At 50.5% G+C, this 20,817-nt stretch overlaps 1 protein-coding gene across 3 annotated transcripts; it reads left to right on the forward strand.

Annotated features, from left to right (window-relative positions):
- The first annotated feature begins 1,599 nt into the window (after positions 1-1,599).
- On the forward strand, positions 1,600-6,978 carry LOC128597563 (sialic acid-binding Ig-like lectin 10). 3 transcript variants are annotated; one of them, XM_053608027.1, is made up of 11 exons: positions 1,600-1,697; positions 1,872-2,148; positions 2,349-2,507; positions 2,798-2,845; positions 2,993-3,256; positions 3,482-3,529; positions 3,647-3,904; positions 3,989-4,273; positions 4,496-4,592; positions 4,919-4,970; positions 6,452-6,978. In XM_053608027.1, the coding sequence occupies exons 2-11, from the start codon at positions 1,881-1,883 to the stop codon at positions 6,620-6,622; spliced, it is 1,650 nt and encodes a 549-aa protein (XP_053464002.1). In that variant the 5' UTR covers positions 1,600-1,697; positions 1,872-1,880; the 3' UTR covers positions 6,623-6,978. The 3 variants fall into 3 exon arrangements, with proteins under 3 accessions (XP_053464002.1, XP_053464001.1, XP_053464003.1); XM_053608026.1 differs by having other exon boundaries at positions 1,637-1,697; positions 1,768-2,148; XM_053608028.1 differs by lacking the exon at positions 4,496-4,592 and having other exon boundaries at positions 1,637-1,697; positions 1,768-2,148; positions 6,452-6,532.
- The last annotated feature ends 13,839 nt before the right edge of the window (positions 6,979-20,817 follow it).

Genomic DNA, 20,817 nt, shown 5'->3' on the forward strand with positions numbered 1-20,817 from the left:
AGCTTCAGCGATTCTCTTGCCTCAAACTTCCGAGTAGCTGGGACCACAGGAGCCCACCACAATGCCTGGATATTTTTTTTTACAGACAGGGTCTTGCTCAGGTTGGTCTAGAACTCCTGAGCTCAAGCAATCCACCCACCTGGGCCTCTCAGAGTGCTAAGATTACAGGCTTGAGTCATCCCACCCTGCCTATTTTAATCATTTTAAAGTGTAGGATTCATCAGTACCATGAACATTGTTGTGCAACCACACCCTTCCTTCAGCTCCAGAACTTTCATGGAAACCATTAAACAGTCACTAACATTGTCCGCACCCCCAGCTCTTCCTACCCTGGAAACCACTGATCTATGGGGTGTCCCAGAGGTCCCCCATAAAGTCTCCACATGAAGGGGAAAATGGGAAATTGTAGCTAAAGGCACCTTTATGTATAAAATATTCATTACAAAATTTACAAGGCTCAGCACCTGTAGCACAGAGGTTTCAGCACCAGCGACATAGTTGGCCAGTTCGAACCCAGCCCGGCCTGCTAAAACAGCAATGACAACTGCAACAAAAAGTAGTTGGGCATTGTGGTGGGCTCCTATAGTCCCAGCTACTTGGTAGGCTGAGGCAAGAGAATCGCTGAAGCCCAAGAGTTTGAGGTTGCTGTGAGCTGTGACGCCACGGCATGTCATTATTGTTTAGCAGGCCCAAGCCAGGCTTGAACCCGCCAGCCTTCATGCATGTGACCGACACCTACCCAATGAGCTATGGGCACTGCCCTGTACTTCTCTATTAATTAACCTCTTCTGGTCATCTCATGTGAAGGGATCCTACAATATTGTCTGGCTTTTGACATGTAGTAAGATGTTTCCAGGTCCACCATGCTGTAGCAGGTATCAGTGCTATGTTCCTTTCTGTAGCTGAACACTATTCAATCATACGGACAGACCCCTTTGTCTCCATGGCGAGTTTCATTGGCTTGTTATTATCCAATCCCCAAGCCTTGGGGAACCTGGGGCTGGGCAGTGCAGACCCTCAAGTTTCTTGGGGCTCCTTCCCCTCAACTCAGCACGACCCCGACTCTCTCAGGGCCCAGGAAGGGGAATGAGAGTGGGCTGGGAAGATGCTGTCTGGGGGATGAAGGGGCTAGGGAGGTGACAAGTCCAGCTTGTGTGATACACACTGCCCCCCACCCAGTGCAGTTACCATGATCCCCTTAGACCTCACATACAAAACCCAATGCAAAGCCAACATTGTTGAGAAATTCAAGATGCCAAACTCAGCACCTTAAACCCGAAGGGTGAGGCCTTCTGAGTGCTGGGACCTCTGCTATGGCCCCACTTCCCGTGGAGCTGAGAGCCTGAGGGGGGCCTCAGAGGTGGCCCCAAGGTAGGCAGAACAGCTCAGCACCCTTGGGGAGCCTGGAGGGGTCCCTGGGTTGGGGGTCACTCAAAGGTCCAGTCCTCATGGAGTAGGTATTTGCTGGAGGATGAATGAATGCCCCTGCCCTGCTGCTTCCCTCTCAGAAGTCAGGAGAGGGGAACTTGCAGGACATGGGCACTCCCTGAGGTTCCTCTTCTGTGAGTGGGCACTGTCCCTCCCCCAGGCCTGCTGTAAAAGCTTCCTCCCCACATGGGGCCACCCAGGAGTCAGTTGCAGCCACTGGGAGTTGAGGATGCTGCTTCAGTTCCTGCTGCTGCCCGTGCTGGGGGCAGGTGAGTGAGTCAGGGGCTGGGGCTCCCAGGATGGGGCTGGGGCAGCAACTGAGCCTCTGTGTCCCCACAGGGTCTCTGAAGAAGGCTCCTGATTACCACGTTCAAGTTAAGGAGGTGGTGAGGGTGCAGGAGGACCTGTGTGTCTTTATCCCCTGCACCTTCTCCTACCCCCAGGATCGCTGGATGGGGTCTACCCCAACTGACGGCTACTGGTTCAAAGAAGGGACCAACCATAACGCTGATGCTCTAGTGGCCACAAGCAAACCAAATCAAGAGGTGCAAAGGAGGGCGCGTGGCCGATTCGAGTTCCATGGGAGGCCCCAGAACAAGGACTGCTCCCTGGTGATCAGAAACATCCGGAAGGAAGACACAGGATCATACTTCTTTCGGGTGGAGAGAGGGAGTTACATATGTTATAACTTTAGGCATGCATTCTCTCTGGAAGTGACAGGTATGAGGGACCCTGAGGGACAGGGGCGAGGCTGAGCACTGGTCCCCTGGAGCACTAGGACCCCTCTCTCAGCCCAGCCCTGACTCAGGAGCCAGATGTCTACAACCTGGAGACCCTGGAGCCCGGGTAGCCAATGATGGTCATCTGTGTGTTTAACTGGGCTTTCAAGGAATGTCCAACCCCTTCTTTCTCCTGGATAGGGGCTGCTGTCTCCTCCCGAAGAACCGGGCCCCACCCATTCCCTGTCTCCACGCTCAACCTCGTGCTGAGACCCCAGGACCGTGACACCGACCTCACCTGCCAGGTGTCCTTCTCCACAGGGGGTGTGAGCACACAGACCATTGGTCTCAACGTGGCCTGTGAGTGTGGTGTGGGATCATGGGGGATGACAACAGGCCTGGTGGCCCAATGGTAACAGAAGCCCACTGGGGCAGAGAGCAGTGCCAAGCTCAGCAGGGTCCATGGAGAGGAGGCCAGGGGATCCTTGGGAGGGGGAGGGGGCCGGCCTCGTCTTTCTGCCCCAAACACATGTGCTCTGGCACTGGCCTGTCACTTGTCCATCTGCACTTGCTTTTCTCTGGAGAAGTTATTAGCACTATGGGAGGAAGAAAAAGGCCCTCCTTAAAACCCACTTACCATCTCACCGCAGATGCCCCCAGAGACCTGGATGTCAGCATTTCTTGGGACAATGGGACAGGTACTGAGGGTCCTCTGGGCTGGGGCTTGCCCTGTCTTCTCTGGGGGTAACAAGGCTTCAGGGAGAGAGTGAAGCTGCTCCCTGCACACTCAAATCTCTCTGTCTCTGTCTCTCTCTATGTCTCTGTCTCTCTTTCTGTGTCTCCAGCCCTGAAGCCCCAGGACACCCTTCCACATCTGCAAGCCCAGAAAGGCCAGTTCCTGCAGCTCCTCTGTGCTGCTGACAGCCAGCCCCCCGCCACCCTGCGCTGGATCCTAAGGCACAGAGTCCTGTCTTCGTCCCATCCCTGCGGCCCTAAAACCCTGAGGCTGGAGCTGCCCAGGGTGAAAGCTGGGGATTCAGGGCGCTACACCTGCCTGGCAGAGAACAGGCTGGGTTCCCAGCACCGCAGCCTGGAGCTCTCTGTGCAGTGTGAGTGGGACCTGCAGGGCCTGGTGTCCTGGGGGAGGGGGAAGGGGGAGGGACAGGGTCAATTCAGGACCAGGCCTTCTTACCTGGTGTTGAGACTCAGCGGCTGTCCGAGCCTCAGTGGATGACTCAGCTCCTGCCACCTCCCCCCTTAGTCTCCCAGGCCCTTCCCTTTGCCCAGAGGGAAGCCCCTGGCCTGTCCTGAGCTGGTGCCCTGTGTCCATGCAGATCCTCCAGAGAACCTGACAGTGATGGTTTCCCAAGCAAACAGGACAGGTAGGAAGGGGGGACAGAGGAACCCACAAATCTCAGACCCAAATAGGGGTCCTGGTATCTGAAGGAGGGTCCCTGTGTCCTCAGCTGGGCATCGATTCTGCCTCTTCTCTTCCCTAGTCCTGGAAATCCTCAGGAATGACACGTCCCTCCCAGTCCTGGAGGGCCAGAGCCTGCGCCTGGTCTGTGTCTCCCTCAGCAACCCCCCAGCCAGGCTGAACTGGGCCTGGGGGAGTCGGATCCTGAGCCCACCCCAGCTCTCAGACCCGGGGGTCCTGGAGTTGCCTCGGGTACAAATGGAGCACGAAGGAGAATTCACCTGCCACGCTCAGCACCCTCTGGGCTCCCAGAGCATCTCTCTGAGCCTCTCTGTGCACTGTGAGTTTAGGGGAACCTGGAGCCAGAACCCCAACATTTGAAGGAAGGGAGGATCCCCTGCCAAACCCTGTCTTCCCTCCACAGACCCCCCACAGCTGCTGGGCCCCTCCTGCTCCTGGGAGGCCCAGGAGCTGCGCTGCAGCTGCTGCTCCCGTGCCCAGCCAGCCCCCTCTCTGTACTGGCGGCTCGGGGAGGGTCTTCAAGAAGGGACCAGCAGCCAGGACTATTTCACGGCCACCAACAGCTCAGAGGGGCCTTGGGCCAACAGCTCCCTGAGCCTCCATGGGGGGCTCAACTCGAGCCTCAGGCTCAGCTGCGAGGCCCGGAATGTCTATGGGGCCCAGAGTGGCACCGTCCTGCTGCTGCCAGGTCAGAGGACACAGTGGGGCTGAGACTCAGGGAGAGGAGCCTGGACCCTGGGCAGATGGGGCTCAGGGTTGGGCAGTGCCAGGTCTCTTGGGAAGAGAGGGAAGAGGCTCTGCTCTGGGGCTGCTGGGGGAGGAAGGACCCCAGAGCCCAGGTTCTGTGGGAGAAGAGGGCACAAGGGTCCTGGGGTTCAGAGAGGCAGCACCCTGAACCCCTGATCTGCAGGGAAGCCAGAGCCCAGGGCAGGACTTGCTCTGGGGGCCGTGGTGGGGGCCAGTGTCGCTGTCCTGCTGTTTCTCTGCTCCTGCTTTGCCTTTCTCAGGTGAGTGTGGGCCACAGTGGGTGGGAGTGCCTGTTGTGGGAGGTGTGCAGGCCTTTGAGCCTCAGACAGTCCCAGAGGCAGTTACCTGGACAGGGCAGGGGCCCTGAAAATTGGGCCTTGGGCCAGAGGATTAGAGCAGAGTCTGTTCCCACTCCCTGATCCCAGTCACCCAGGAGAGTCACCTCTGCCCACCATGGGAGTCACCTGGTGATGTGACTCACTTACACGGCCTCAGAAGCCTTTCTAGGTGCATTAGAGCAAGGGACAGTGGTCCTCTCCCAGACTCTGAGCCAGCAGGCACTGAATGGCCCTGGTTCCTCCCTCAGGGTGAAGACCTGCAGAAAGGATACGCCCTCCACCCTGGGTCCCGCTTCCCTGGTGAGTGAGGAGCCCTCTGTCAACCAGGGTTCCATCTGGTCCTCTTCCTAGGATGGTGAAGGCCACAGTCCTCTTGGTGACTTAGTGACTCATCATGTGCCAAATAGGCTGTCTTGCCTGGCTCCCTATCAAAGCAGCCCCTAGTTCTGTGACCCACGAGCCCCTGCCCCACTGTTCCCCACGTCTCCCACAGAGCCAAGGTCCACCTGGCTGTCAGCTGTGCTCAGCTCCAGTGGACCCTTCCGAACCCATCCCTCATTTCTCTCTGGATCCCTGACCCCTTTGCCCTCCTTCCTGGCTCTCCTCAACACAGGATGCCAGAGAGATCACCCCAAAATAATTAATGTCTACTACAAAGCTAGGGGGTCCTCGGTCAAAAGCACGGTGAGGTTTACAATCAGTAGGGGAACTACAGCACCCTCTGGAAGTCTCTGAATCCTGAGAACAATTTGTAGATTATAAAGTGACAGGAAGAGGAGCATGGGGAGGGGTCTAGGGTAGACTACACCTGTAGCTTCTGGTTGTCCTCTCCCAGTGGGGTCACATGACAGCAGTGACCTCTGCCAACAGAAATGTGTGACAACACTCATAAAGTATTGCTAATCACGGAGGTCGCCTGAGGCTTGGTCACATAGACAGCCCCTGGTGGCTCACCAAAATTCCTCAGTCTCCAGACCCATCAGGGTCAAACTTAGTCTCCCGGGCCCATGGCCCCTCCATAAAGCATGGTGTTGGCATAGACCATTTGACATGGTCTGTTACTCCCAGCTGAAGAAGATAATTTACTTAGAGCTTTCTCCCAGGAGCTGGGCACAAAGGGTCAAAGCTTTCTTTGTACAAGGTAAATCCTTTACTGAGCTATATGCTTTGTGTCTTGAGCTCATAGCTCAGTTTAGCAAGTGTATTTGAATAATTCATCCTCTGAGGTCCCTGAGGGCCATCCAGGTCTGAGCAAACCCCTGTCCTCACAGCACCCTACTACTGTGCATCCTATCACAATGTGCAGTTAGATGGTAACTTAATTGACTATTCCTTTACTATCTGCTTCTCCCTCCATACTGCAAACTGCATGAGGTCAAGGATGGTGTGTGCTTAGTTTTCCCTGAATATTCGGGGCTGGCACAAGGGAGCTGCTCCGTTAGGAGTAGGACCTGGCCATGAATCTTGGCTTGACCTCTAATAAGATGTGTGGTCTAAGGGTATTTACTCAGCCTCCGTTTCTCCATCTGATAAATGGGATAATCGTGTCTCCCCAGTGGATTGTCATGAGGATTGTATGAGACTAGCAGTAAATTACCAAGGGCAGGTGTTACTACTCTCAAACATTTGCTGAATGTATGAACAAATGAATGAATGAATGAGGGCCCAGCCAGTACTTATGGAATGAATAGATGCTTGGTTTCCAGGTTCTGCTGTGGATCTTGCTTGCTCTCCCCTGGGTAGCATCATCCTAATTTGACCCCTTTCTCCCCTCCATTTAGGGTGACCGGCATGAGTGCCCCCTAGCCCCTGCTGCCACCACCCCCACCTCCGGGGAGGAGAAGGAGCTCCATTACGCCTCCTTCAGCTTCCACGAGCTGAGGCACCGGGAGTGTCAGGACCAGGAGGCCACCAGCTCCACCGAGTACTCAGAGATCAAGATCCCCAAGTGATGACCTTGCTGCAGGGCCCGGGGCTTCTCTGGCGATATCAGCGATGGTTCCTGCATTACAGTCCCCGTGTGAACAGGATACCAACTAGCTTATAGGAGTCCCACTTTCTACTTCTTGATGAGCAGCCTGGCCTCGAATTTCAGCCCCACCCCCAGATGAGAACTTGAGCTTGGTGGTATTTGGTGGTACCTTTCGGGGGACCACCTCTGTAGTTTGTCACTGGAGCAGTTTCCTTAAATGTGTAGCACATCAGAAACCTGTTGTTCACCATCGGTGTTCTCTCTTCCCTTCCTTTGGGAGAGTAAGAGGGGGAGGACAGGGTCTGAGTGGTTCCCATTTTAACATTAAAAAAAAAAAAGCCTATATTTGTCGGAGTTACTTCACCCCTCAGTGCCCTCCTCTGTAACCTGACACGATAAGCCTAACTCTCAGTGCCCTTGTGGGGCAGAAAGATGATTAACACAAAGCACAGCACACCTCCTCCCAGAATAGCCCACTAGGTACAGAGGTCTGACCATCCTGGCCAGCAGTGACAGTGGTTGGCAGAATTGGTGGGCAGGTCCTCACTGAGCAGCATGGGTGGCATGGGTGACAGCAGTGGCAGTGGTGGGACAGCCCTAACATTACCAAGCAGCACACACTGGGGTTAGCAATGGTTGAGATACGCTTGCTGGGCCAATCCCCAGACCCCCAGGGAATAAATGTGAGTGTGTGCTGAGCCTGGTCGTGATGGCAGGCTGAGTTGGCCCATCCTGAGGCTCCCAGGAGGAGGATACAGAGGCGGATGTGAGCAGGCAATCCCAAGGCCCCGGGCAGCTGGCTTGGGCATTGGAGGGGCATTGGTGCATGGCCAGGCAGGCCTGTCCTCAGGCCCTGTGGTGGTGTGAGCAGGTGGAGGCTGTGGTGGGCAAGGTGCTGCGTGCCCCATACCCCTGGACCACATGACTCGGGTGGTGGCGTCAACCACTATTGGCAGAGAGGGCCTTCCCGCAGGGCACAGGCAAGTGTGCTGCAGCCCTGCTCCTGGGACAGGAGCCAGCAGGGTTGCTGTCAGTGACAGTGGCCCCAGGTAGGGGGCTCTTAGGTTCTGAGGAGTGTAGGCTCCGAACCCTGATCAAACATCAGCAGGGCAGCAGCATCAACAGCCCTTTGTTGGGGTTAGTCCTTATTCTTTTGCTATAATAAACCATAACCGTAAGTCTAACAGTTTTTCTAAGTTCCATGAGTCCTCCTAATGAATAACCAAATCTCAGGATGGTCTGAGGGATTCCCCTATAGTCTGTGTTTCTTCTCAGTCTGTGGTACAGGAAGCCACTGTTTTTCGAAATGAGTAAGACATTGCCCAACTTTCCGGGTTGTTGATTCCCTGAACCAGCACTCTGCGGCCTCGGGGTGGTATGTGCCCCAGCGGATATGAAGCGTCAACTCTCAACCGGCCTCAATCTTGTCTAAGATGGAAAGTTGCTGACCAAGAAAACTGCTGAGTTTTTCACACACAAAAAGGGATATGAGGTGATGTATTTGAAACCACAAAGAGAAAGCATCAGCTCCGTTTCCACTTTAACCAAGTCCTCACTTTACTGCCCAACCCCTTGGCTCTCAAACATGAGGTAATTGCCACTTTAAATAAATGGTCCTAGGTTATACTCAAGGACACCACTGCTACTCATTCACCCACAGCCTAGCGAGGACTCCATGGAGGGCAGCCCAGGAAAGGGTCTCTGAGCAGGCTGTGCAGGAAGGGGACCTTTGAACTTCTGTCTGTGACTCCGTCACTCTTCTTGGTCTTGGTTTGATTCTGTTTTATATTTCCGCAAAACAGGGCCCCAAAACTGCCCTCCTTTAAAATTAAATAAGGTAGGCCAGGTGCAGTGGCTCATTCCTATAATCCCAGCACTCTGGGAGGCTGAGGCGGGTGGATTGCTTGAGCTTGGAAGTTCGAGACAGCCTAAGCAACACCAAAACCTTTCTCTACTAAAAATAGAAAAGCTAGCCAGGCATAGTGATGGGACCTGTAGTCCCCGTTACTTGGTGGGGGGCTGAGTCAAGAGATTGCTCAAGCCCAAGAGTTTGAGGTTACTATGAGCTATGATGATACCACAATACTCTACCCAGGGTGACAAAATGACACTCTGTCTCAAAAAAAAAAAACACCGAGTAAGGTATTCATTACTTTTCCAAAAGATGGCAAGGAAGAATGGAGGTGTGAGGTCAACCGCTAATAGGATTCCAGGGACCCAGGACCATAAGACATTGGCAGATAGTGGCTGAAACCAGGCCTGCTTGCCTGGATACGGAGACTCACCCCTCCCAGGAGAAATAGTAAGGTGAAGAGTCTATCACAATGCTCGCAATAAATGACACCCAAATCTACGAGTGTAAGCTTGTGTATTTGAGAGCTTGCATATGTATGTATGTGTCAATCTATTCTGTGTGTGTCTGAACACGTCTGCTTGTATGTGTGTTGTCATGTGTATCTGCTCATGGGGTGCATATCTATGTCTGTGAGTGCATGTTTTGTACCTGTGTGTTGATGGGGTAAAGATATCTATTTGTGTGTGCGTGTGTATATGTGTATCCCACACACATGCTAGGCATTTGAGACTAGCCTCACAGGCTAATATTGAGAGGGACTGTACGTGGACTGGCAGCACATTAAGGACTTGTATCATTATTTCTGGAGCAAGGGGAGCCATTAACATGTTTATAGGCAGGAAAATCGTACTTGTATAATATGTGGTCATACAGAGCCTGTTCACCCATCCTCTGACTCGCTCTACATGGTGAGGCTCATCCCTTCCAGTCTTGCATGGGGTATCTCTCAGCCTGGTGCCTTTCTGCCAGGCTGAGCTGACCTCAGAGGGTCAAACCTCCAGCTCCTGGCACCCTGGAGCTGTCCTAGGTTGAGTCATGGCATGAAAGTAAAATCACACTTGGTGGCTCCTGTGGCTTGGTCGGTAAGGCGCCGGCCCCACATACCGAGGGTGACGGGTTCAAACCCAGCCCCGGCCAAACTGCAGCCCAAAAAATAGCTGGGCATTGTGGTGGGCGCCTGTGGTCCCAGCTGCTCGGGAGGCTGAGGCAGGAGAATCGCTTGGGCCCAGGAGTTGGAGGTTGCTGTGAGCTGTGTGAGGCCACGGCACTCTACCGAGGGCCATAAAGTGAGACTCTGTCTCTAATAAAAAAAAAAAAAAGTAAAATCACACGTAAGTATATGAGCCAGGGACACCATAGGTGCTGAGTAAGCAAGTAACTTCCTTGGCCTCCACCCAGGGTCTTGGCTATGCTCCTGGGGGCTGGGAACTGGGAGGAAGTCAGACCAGGTGCAAGAACAGGGCCTCCAGGACTACAGTGAAGGACCATTGCCCAGGGAGAGGGAGAGGAAGTGGCAAGGGGTGGGGCTGAGAGTACCTGTTTCTTTCTCTCTCCTTCTATAGAAAGAACCAGAGAAAATGCTGTACTCCCCAAGTAGAGGATTCAAGAAGGCAACAAATATACGCAAGCAACTGAATGTTGGCCCCCAAAAGGTATCCACATCCCCAGCCCTGGAACTTGTGATTATGTTTCCTTACACACAAAAGGGAGTACAGTCATGCAGTAAGTGAGGGAGGGAGATACACAGAAATCTGGGAAAGAGCGAACCAGGCACAGGGAAGAGAATGTGCGAGAACCTGGGGCAGTAGCCTGCTTGCTCGGCTGGAGCAGAGCGAGTGATAGGAAGGATATGGGAACTCTCTATACTTTCCTCTCCACTTTCCTATGAACCTAAAACTGCACTTAAAAACCAAAGTCTATCTTCAAAAAGTGATAAAGCCAGGATTTGCAACCCAACATGCATAGTTGGTCCTGGGAGACCCACACATGGTCATGGCTAAACACTTATACCTGTAATGCCAGTACTGTGGGAGGCTGAGGTGGGTGGATTGTTGAGCTCAGAAGTCTGAGAACAGCCTGACCAAGAGCAAGACCCCATCTCTACTAAAAATAGAAAAACTAAGCCAGGCGAGGTGGCTAACGCCTGTGATCCTAGCACACTGGGAGGGCCAACGCAGGTGGAGTGCCTGAGCTCACAGGTTCAAGACCAGCCTGAGCTAGAGTGAGACCTCATCTCTTAAAAAAGAAAAGTAGCAAAAAAAAAAAAAGAAAGAAAGAAAAGTAGCTGGGCACTGTGGCAGACGTCTGTAGTCCCAGCTACTTGGGAGGCTGAGGTAAGAGAATTGCTTGAACCCAACAATTGCTGTCTCAAAAAAAAAAATAGGGCGGCGCCTGTGGCTCAAAGGGGTAGAGCGCTGGCCCCATATGCCAGAGGCGACAGGTTCAAGCCCAGCCTTGGCCAAAAACTGCAAAAAAAAAGAAAGAAAGAAAAACTAGTTGGGCATGGCAGCAGGTGCCTATAGCTCTAGCTACTGGGGAGGCTGAGGCAAGAGGATTGCTCAGGGCGGCACCTGTGGCTCAAGGAGTAGGGCGCTGGTCCCATATGCCGGAGGTGGCAGGTTCAAACCTAGCCCCGGCCAAAAACCAAAAAAAAAAAAAAAGAGGATTTCTCAAGCCCAAGAGTTTGAGGTTGCTGTGAGCTATTATGCTACAACACTCTACCTAGGAGCCCAAGAGTTTGAGGTTGCTGTGAGCTCTGACACCACGGTACTCTACCAGGGTGACAAAGTGAGACTCTGTCTGAAAAATTATATATTGGGGGGCCAGCTGGTGCCCTCCCCCTGCCCATCACTGTCCCCTGGCCCGGAAATTTGAAGTATTTTATTTTTGAGAAAGTCTCACTTTGTCACCCTGGTAGAGTACCGTGGTGTCAGAGCTCACAGCAACCTCAAACTCTTGGGCTCCAGCGACCCTCTTGCCTTAGCCTCCCAAGTAGCTGGGACTACAGGCTCCCACCACAAGTCCCAGCTATTTTTAGCAATAGAGTCTTGCTCTTGCTCAGGCTGGTCCCGAACCTCTGAGCTCAGGCAATTTACCTGACTTGGCCTCTCAGAGTGCTAGGATTACAGGCATGAGCCACTGTGCCCAGTCAGAAATTTAAATTACTTTTTAAAAATATTCAGTGCGAGGCCACAGAGCAGCAGACATAGAATCAGGAATCCAGGTGCCTGTTAATGTCCATGGCCTGTGCATTCTGGCCATTTGGTCCTTCTCCCAAAAGAGGGCTAAGGCCACACCCAACCTTAGGACACAACAGGGTGGGTAACTCCAGCTCCAGATGGACAGAATGAGCAACATTGTCACATAGTGCCCCATGAGTGGATATTAGGTATCTACTGGGAACAAACAAAAAGGCAGGCAGGAGAATTCTGTAGCTCACAAGACAGAGCCAATGGGATCACAGTCTGGACTTGCTGAAGAACCTCTCTTGCTCTGGACCCCACAAGACACCAGCAGTGTTGCCTTTCTCCCCCTGGAAGTTAGGAGGCCTGGTGTGATAAGAGAACTAGTGTGGAAGCATAGAGGCACTAAAGACCCATCACCCATCCACTTGGAAAACACTCCCTGCTCTCAAATGGACTACGCTGCTGCTCAACAAATCCTTTTGCGTATTTAACTTTGCATTTGATTATAACCTCCTTGTGGAGAGAATCACAGAACATGGCAGGGTCCTTTTTGGGGGTTTTTGGTTTTTATATAGAGTTTCACTCTGTCGCTCTGGGTAGACTGCCATGGCATTATTGTCATCGTAGCTTCCCAAATAGCTGGAACTACCACTGGCCGCCAACATGCCAGCTCATTTTTTTCTATTTTTAGTGGAGACCGGATCTCGCTCTTGCTCAGGCTGGTCTCCAAATCCAGAGCTCAAGCAATACCACCCATCTCAGCTTCCCAGCCTGCTAGGATTACAAGCGTAATCCACTGCGCCTGGCCCATGGCAAGGTTCATAGAGACCATCAAGATCCCAGTTCTGGGGCCCTGAGAGGTTCCCCTGCTGCCTGAGGTCCTACACCTGGTCGAGTATTGTTTGGAATTCACTACGTGGGAATTCATTAAAATATAGTACTGTAGAAGCCCTGTGGCTCTATAAATGCTATTGCCAGCTCATTTTGCTCTGTCCCTCTGTTATTGCAGTTGGCGTGGTTCATTACATTAAAGTGACATGGACTTGTCTCGCTTTTCCACTGACCTGGAGATCAGGCCTCAGCAAATCCCCTCCGGGCGGTGCAGGGGCGCCACCTGGCGGCAGAGACCCGCCAGAGCAGCTCCCCCTGGAGACTCCCGGAGCGTTTGATTCGGGCCAACTGGAACTGTCCGCTGAAAGGCAGTTGGGCGGTTGTCTGCAAGTCACTATGCCAAGCTGGGAGCCGTCTACCAGCAGCTTCCGAACCTTGAACCTTTCCGACCGTGACACACAGTAAGGGATCATGTCTCAAGTTGCACAGTTTCACGAATAATACACTGTACTACGTGCTTATCCCCGTTCCTTTTCTTCTTTTAAACGCTGGTCAGAATCCTTTAAACTAATTCCCCTGACTCTATAAGGGGTGCCCACCTGAGTCATTTTTTTTTTTCAGCTGGCAGAGAAAGCCTGTGTTAGAGAAAGGGTCAGTGCCTAGGTGCTAGCTCTCCACACTGCTGCCTTTGGGGATGAGAGCTGCTATCTCTGAACTTCCGATAAGGAATCTGGGCTCAGAGAAGTGAAGGCACTTTGTCCCAGCCCACGCAGCTTGGATACTGTAGGCTCAGCTTCTGCCTCACTCCCAGAGGAGAAAAACACTCCTAATTTCAGTTATTAACACATTGCTGACTAGTCAGGAGTTACTCAGTAACATGGATAGTGTCTGTGTAAAATTGACAGCCAACAACACGTTAAGATATTAGAGTTGCTAAGAGAGTCTATATTATAAGCAGCTGAGAGATGAGGAGTGTAGAAAGAATAGGCTGAGTCTGGGACAACTGGAAACTGAGACTAGGAGAAATGCATCAGGGAACAGCTGCCATGTTAACACATTGTTGACCAGTAATTTTACACAGAAACTATCCATGTTACCAAGTAACCTGTCACCAGTCAGCAATGTTAAGGAAAGTTCAATTCATCCCTTTCTCCATTTTTGCCAATAAAACAGAGCTGCCCTGACCGGCTGTTTTCTTATACTGTTTAATGTAAATTAATAACATTCCAAAAGGTCCAGCTTAAAAAATACGAGTCTTCATATGTAAGGAAATGATCCGAGATGAAGATAAAGAGTCTGTCTTGAAGATATGGCAGTCTGTTCTGCTTGTTCAAACAAACCATCCCACATAACATCTCCTGCACAACAAGGACAAGGACTTCTGAACAGCAAATGGCCAGGACTGCCCAGGCCAAAGTCCATGGGAAAGATGGAGCCTGAGAGGGGAATTAGTGCCGAAGACACCTTGCCCTGAGAACTTCGGATGCCCCAGTGAATTTGAACTTGGGCTTTGACATTTGTAATGACTCCTGCCAGGAAACTGGCGGCAACATGAGTCAGGGATGCTACAGACTAAATTCAATCCCCAAGGATTCCTGTGTCCCCAACTCTGAGTATCCAATTAAAAAAAAAAAGCTGGCCTACAGCACGGCTTCTTAGAGGCATATATATATTTTTTGAGACAGAGTCTTACTTTGTCACCCTCAGTAGAGTGCCATAGTCATCTTAGCTCACAGCAACCTCAAACTCTTGGGCTCAAGTGTTCCTCTTGCCTCAGCCTCCTGAATAGCTGGGACTACAGGTACCCACCACAATGCCCAGCTAGTTTTTCTGTTTTAGTAGAGACGGGGTCTTGCTCTTGCTCAGGCTGGTCTCAAACTCCTGAATTCAAGCAATCCACTTGCCTTGGACTCCCAGAGTTCTAGGATTACAGGGGTGTGCCACCATGCCCGGCTACAGGGATGTATTTTTTAAAAATGATCTTGGGCAGCACCCGTAGCTCAGTTGGCAAAGGTGTTGGCCACATACACCAGGGGTGGCAGGTGGGGCAGCATGCCTCTCACAATCCACCAGAAAATGCGGCTGGGGAAATGGTAGGAGCCAAGGGACAGTTTGGTGTTTGTCCATTTGCAGAGGAAGGCCAAGTACTTTAACTTGTTTCTGTAGAAACTGCCAGAGATGTTGATGCTCTCACAATGCACAACCACCTTCTGGCCCAGCAGTACCTGTTTGGCCACAATGGCTGCCAGGCCACCCAGGAGATGGCCTCTGCCATCCAGCACCAAGACTTGTCCGTCCGCCATCTTTGGCAGCTGCCTCGGCAAGAGAGACTTTCTTGAAAGGATTATTGGAAAGACTGTGGCAATGAAGGTGTGACTATTGCAGTAGGGAGAAGCATAAAGTTTGTGAATGACACCAGAGTTAGGTAAAAGAAAGTTTTCTTTTTTTTTTTTTGAGACAGAGACTCATTATGTTGCCCTCAGTAGAGTGCTGTGACGTCACAGCTCACAGCAACCTCAAACTCTTGGGCTTACATGATTCTCTTGCCTCTGCCTCCCAAGTAGCTGGGACTACAGGTGCCCACCACAATGCCCAGCTATTTTGTTGTAGTTGTTGTTGTAGTTGTCATTGTTGTTTAGCATGCTCGGGCTGGGTTCTAACCCACCAGACCTGGTTTATGTGGCTGGCACTTTAATCACTGAGCTACGGGCACTCAGCCCACCCTTTCTTTACTGAATGTTTTTTGGTGTTTTTTATGAAGAGTATAGTTAAATTATATCAAATGCCTCATGAGCTTTTATGAAGATGTGATCATTATTATTTTTCTCTTTTAATCTCTTTAGGAGTGCATTAAATTAATAGTTTCCTACTATTGAACCACCCCAGCAGTCCTGGTATAAATCATATTGGTCATTGAATATTATTTTTAAATGTGCTGCTGAGTACTATTTACTAATAGTTTTTGCATTAGTATTCGTAAATGAAGATACTCTATAAAGGATTTTTTTCCCCCTTCAGAATGCTTGGAAATATTCATTGTCTTCATACACAAATTGAAGTTTTCATGGATTAACCTTTCTTTCCTTGAGGACTTCATAGGCATAGCTCTCTTATCATCTAGGGTAGACTGTGCATTGGAGAAATCTGAGGCCAGCCTGTGTTTTATCTGAATGCCCCAAGGAGTGTTTTATAATTCAGTAAGTTTAGTAGAATATGTCTTGTTAATTGAACTTAGTTTTTCCTGGCATATAGTGAATACTTTTATTTTATTTTTATTTTATTTTATTTTTTGAGATAGAGTCTCACTATGTTGCCCTCGGTAGAGTGCTGTGGCATCACAGCTCACAGCAACCTCCAGCTCTTGGGCTTAGCCGATTCTCTTGCCTCAGCCTCCCAAGTAGCTGGGACTACAGGCGTGCCCGCCACAACGTCTGGCTATTTTTTTGTTGCAGTTGTTTAGCTGGCCTGGGCCACGTTGGAACCTGCCAGCTCTGGTGTATGTGGCTACGTCATAACCACTGTGCTACGGGCACTGAACCAGAAAGTTTTCTTTATAGGAGTAGCAAGGCTAGAAAGAACTGGATGTGGGGAAGTGAGAGGAAAGAGTTGCTTGATAGGATAGCAGACTAGGGCATTTTCTTTATTTTGTAGCAATGAGTCTCACTATGTTCCCCAGGCTGGTTTTGAACTCCTGGCCTCAGTGATCCTTTCACCTCATCCTTCCAAAATGCTGAGATTATAGGAATGAGCCACCACACCTGGCTGGGAATGTTTTATTCTTCTCAGAAGTGCTTCTGGCTGAAGCTGTGGTGGACAAAAATTCAGGGGCCTAGGGAGAATTTGATTTGATTAAACAAGTATTTTGGGCCTGGGGGCAGTGGCTATAATCCTAGCAGTCTGGAAGGCTGAGGAGGTTGGATCTCCTGAGCTAAGGAGTTCAAGACCAGACTGAGCAAGAGCAAGAGAGGCCACATCTCTACTAAAAATAGAAAAAATAAATAAATAAAAATAGAAAAACTTCAAAAAATAGCTGGGCATTGTGGTGAGCGCCTGTAGTCCCATCTACTTGGGAGGCAGAGGCAGGAGAATCCGTTGATCCCAGGAGTTGGAGGTTGCTATGAGCTAGGCTGAAGCCACAGCATTACCCAGGGCAACAGCTTGAAGCTCTGTCTCAAAAAAAAAAAAAAAAGAAAGAAAAGAAAAAGAAAAAATACAATCACCATATGGTCCAGCAATTTCATATCTGAATAATACCCAAAAGTATTGAAATTGGGTCTCAGAAAATTGTTTTGTACACCCATGTTCATTGCAGCATTAACAAAAGGCAGAAGCAACCCAATGTCCACTTGCAGATGCAAGGCTAAAGAAAATGTAGATTATGGGCAGCGCCTGTGGCTCAGTGAGCAGGGCACCAGCCCCATATACCGAGGGTGGCGGGTTCAAACCCAGCCCCGGCCAAACTGCAACAAAAAAATAGCCGGGCGTTGTGGCGGGCGCCTGTAGTCCCAGCTACTCGGGAGGCTGAGGCAGGAGAATCGCCTAACCCCAGGAGTTGGAAGTTGCTGTGAGCTGTGTGACGCCACGGCACTCTACCGAAGGCCATGAAGTGAAACGCTGTCTCTACAAAAAAAAAAAAAAGAAAGAAAATGTGGATTATACAAGTACCGGAATGTTATTCAGCTTTCAAAAGGAAGGACATTACAACACAAGCTACAATGTGGATGAACCGTGAAGACATTCTGCTTGGGGCGGTGTCTGTAGCTCAGTGGGTAGGGCGCTGGCCACATACACTGAGGCTGGTGGGTTCAAACCCGGCTCAGGCCAGCTAAACAACAATGACAACTACAACAAAAAAATAGCTGAGTGTTGTGGCGGGCACCTGTAGTCCCAGCTACTTGGGAGGCTGAGGCAAGAGAATCGCGTAAGCCCAAGAGTTTGAGGTTGCTGTGAGCTGTGACGCCAGGGCCCTCTACTGAGGGCAATATAGCAAGACTCTGTCTCAAAAAAAAAAAAGTAACTAAAGGAGTCAAATTCAGAATAGAACATATAATAGTGGTTGTCAGGGGCCGGGAGAAGGCAAAGAATATTGTTTAATAGGAATTCAGTTTCAGGTCAGGTACAGTGGCTCACACCTGGAATCCTAGCACTCTGGGAGGCCTAGGCAGGTGGATCGCTTGAGCTCATGAGGTCGAGACCAGCCTGAGCAAGAGTGAGATGCCATCTCTACTAAAAATGAAAAACTGTTGGCTTGTTGCCTGTAGCTCAAGTGGCTAGAGCACCAGCCACAAACACCAGAGCTGAAAGGTTCGAATTCAGCCTGGGGCCTGCCAAACAACAATGACAACTACAACTAAAAAATAGCCAGGTGTTGTGGTGGGCACCCATAGTCCCAGCTACTTGGAGGCTGAGGTAAAAGAATCGCTTAAGCCCTAGAGTTTGAGGTTGCTATGAGCTGTGACTTCACGGCACTCTAACCAGAGCAACAGCTTGAGACTCTGTCTCAAAAATAAATAAATAAATAAGATAAAATAAAATAAAAATGAAAAACTGAGTTACAAGGATCATTTGAGCCAAGAGTTTGAGGTTGCTGTGAGCTATGATGCTATAGCATTCTACCAAGGACGACAAAGTGAGACTGTCTCAAAAAAAAAAAAAATTAGGAATACAGTTTCAGTTTTACAAAATGAAAAGAGAATGAGATTCAGGAGATGAATAGTGATGATGGTCACACAATATTATGAATGTATTTAATACCACTGAACCGTTCACTTAGAGATAGTTTAAGATGGGCCAGGCGCGGTGGCTCTCAGCTGTAGTCCTACCACTCTGGGAGGCCAAGGCAGGTGGATCGACTGAGTTCAAGAGTTCAAGACCACCCTAAGCAAGAGTGAGACCCTATCTGTATAAAAATATAGAAAAATTAGGTAGGTGTGGTGGCAGAAGCTGAAGTCCCAGCTACTGGAGAGGCTGAAGCAAGAGGAACAGATAAGCCCAAGAGTTTGAGGTTGCTGTGAGCTATGACATCACAGCACCCTAGCCTGGGGCAACAGAGTGAGACTCTGTCTCAAAAAAAAAAAAAAAACAACTAAGGGATGGCGCCTGTGGCTCAGTGAGTAGGGCGCCAGCCCCATATACTGAAAGTGGCAGGTTCGAACCCAGCCCAGGCCAAACTGAAACAACAAAAAAATAGCCGGGCATTGTGGTGGGGGCCTGTAGTCCCAGCTCGGGAGGTTGAAGCAAGAAAATCACCTAAGCCCAAGAGCTGGAGGTTGCTGTGAGCTGTGACATCACAGCACTCTACCAAGGGTGACAAAGTGACGCTCTCTAAAAAATATATATTGGGCGGCGCCTGTGGCTCAGTGAGTAGGGCGCTGGCCCCATATACCCAGGGTGTTCTTTCTCCCCAGGTCCTGGCAGACTGATAGGAAAGTCCCTCGCAGACGTGGTCACCCTCAGATCGCCTGCCGCGGGCGCTGCCAGCGTTGGGGATCCTGAGGCTGTGCTCCCGGGACAGAGGAGCGCGCCGGCAACTGCGGGCGAGAGGGCTCACGCTTCCGGGAAAGCTCTGCCCGCCTGCTGCGGCGGCACAACTTGGCAAGAATTAAACGTCTCACAACTTAAACTTTTTTAAAAAATTAATTTTAATATCATAAAAGGAAAAAACCATCAGCCACAGTTGGCAATTTCTCATAATCGTGGATTGTAATCTTGCAGACTACTTCTTCTTCCATCCCTAGACTGTGGGCTCTATGAGGACAAGAACCACGTCTGGACTGTGTCACTCTATGCACAGTGCCTAAAACAATGCGTGGTACACAGAAGTGTTCAACAAGTATACACTGAGCACACTTCTCTCTGGGCCACTATTTCTGCATCTGCTCATCAGGCCACTTGCATCAAAATCTATGGCCCATAATGACAATCACCTTGAGAGTAGCAACCTTGGTAACTGAATTCAGCACCTGTTCCCAACCCACTGTCTTATTTACCTCTATTAGAGACTCTGGGAAAGCTAAATGCCTGCACCCCTGGCCTCCTTTGCAGCTGAGAATATACATGTGATGACATGTAAGCAGAAGCCTACTAGAATCTTCTAGGAAAGCTTTGGTCTCCTGCCTTGAATTCAGACACAACGCCTGGGGCTATGACCTCTATCTTGTGGCCAGAAGAAAAAGGCCAAGGGAATCAAGAGACACCTCAGCAGCAACAGCCCTGAGCCTCACAGTGCCAGCAGCCTCCACCTCTAAGTTACCAGCTATGTTTACCCCCACTCCCACTAGCAGGTCTGCTGTTACTTGCAGCCAAAAGCATTTCTAACTGATAAATTTGACCAAAAGACATCATCTGTCTCTCCTGCCAGAATGGAGGTTCCATGGCAGTGGGAAATACAACTATGTTCACCACTATGTGCCCGCCAGGGCCTGGCAGAGACAGCATAGATGGAATGTGTGACTGAGGTTTCACCACCCCAGAACATGTGTATGATACCTTCCTCTTGGGGTAGCGAGGTACTGCATGCAAAGTGCTCAAACAGTGTTTGGCAAGCCCTCAAAAAATGTGGGGTGCCTGTCCACCACAACATTCCAGTGGCCTTGCACACATCCACATGGGATCACAAAGGCTCTGAGTCTTCACAGAACCAGGATCCTCCCCAACAAGAGAATGGAAGGATGGGACAGTTGGCTCTTCAGCAGAGGGGTACCCCAAACTCTTGTTCCAGCTGCCTAACCACCCCCCACACACACACACCCTGCACTTTTGAAACAGAGTCTCACTCTGTCACCCTGGGCAGAGTGCCATGGTGTCATAGCAGCTCACATCAACCTCAAACCCTTGGGCTCAAGTGATCCTCTTGTCTCTGCCTTCCAAGTAGCCGGTAGCACACCACCACGTCTGACTAGTTTTGTATTTTTAGTACGCTCTCTCTTGCTCAGGCTGGTCTTGAACTCCTGAGCTCAGATGATCCACCTTCCTTAGCTACCCAGTGCTAAGGAGTGCTAGGATTACAGGGGTGAGCCACAGCGCTTGGCCCTCCTAGTCCCTCCTGTTACAGAATTGTCCTGTCTGGTGTGCATTGACAAGGACCACCAAGGCCTGACAGTTCTTTTTGTTACCTATGTAGACAATAAACGGTCTGAATGTAAAAGTGGCTTATGTCTTTAGCAGCTGAATCAGTGACATCTTGCTTGGTCTGGGCCTTGCCAAGTGTGTGGGGCCTGCTAATGAATAAATACTCTGTTATTTTTATTCTTATTGTTGTCTTTGACCTAAAACTGCCCTCTTCCTGGATTTTCTCAAAGACAA

Source organism: Nycticebus coucang, chromosome 10 (genome assembly GCF_027406575.1).
Source record: "Nycticebus coucang isolate mNycCou1 chromosome 10, mNycCou1.pri, whole genome shotgun sequence".
Taxonomy (NCBI): Eukaryota; Metazoa; Chordata; class Mammalia; order Primates; family Lorisidae; genus Nycticebus; species Nycticebus coucang.

Excerpts from the sequence above, each read along its gene's own strand:
- LOC128597563 (XM_053608026.1), top strand. The coding sequence starts at position 1,658 with ATGCTGCTTCAGTTCCTGCTGCTGCCCGTGCTGGGGGCAG. Across the intron at positions 2,846-2,992 it reads TTCTTGGGACAATGGGACAG|CCCTGAAGCCCCAGGACACC; the intron begins GTACTGAGGGTC and ends CTGTGTCTCCAG. Across the intron at positions 3,257-3,481 it reads CCTGGAGCTCTCTGTGCAGT|ATCCTCCAGAGAACCTGACA; the intron begins GTGAGTGGGACC and ends GTGTCCATGCAG.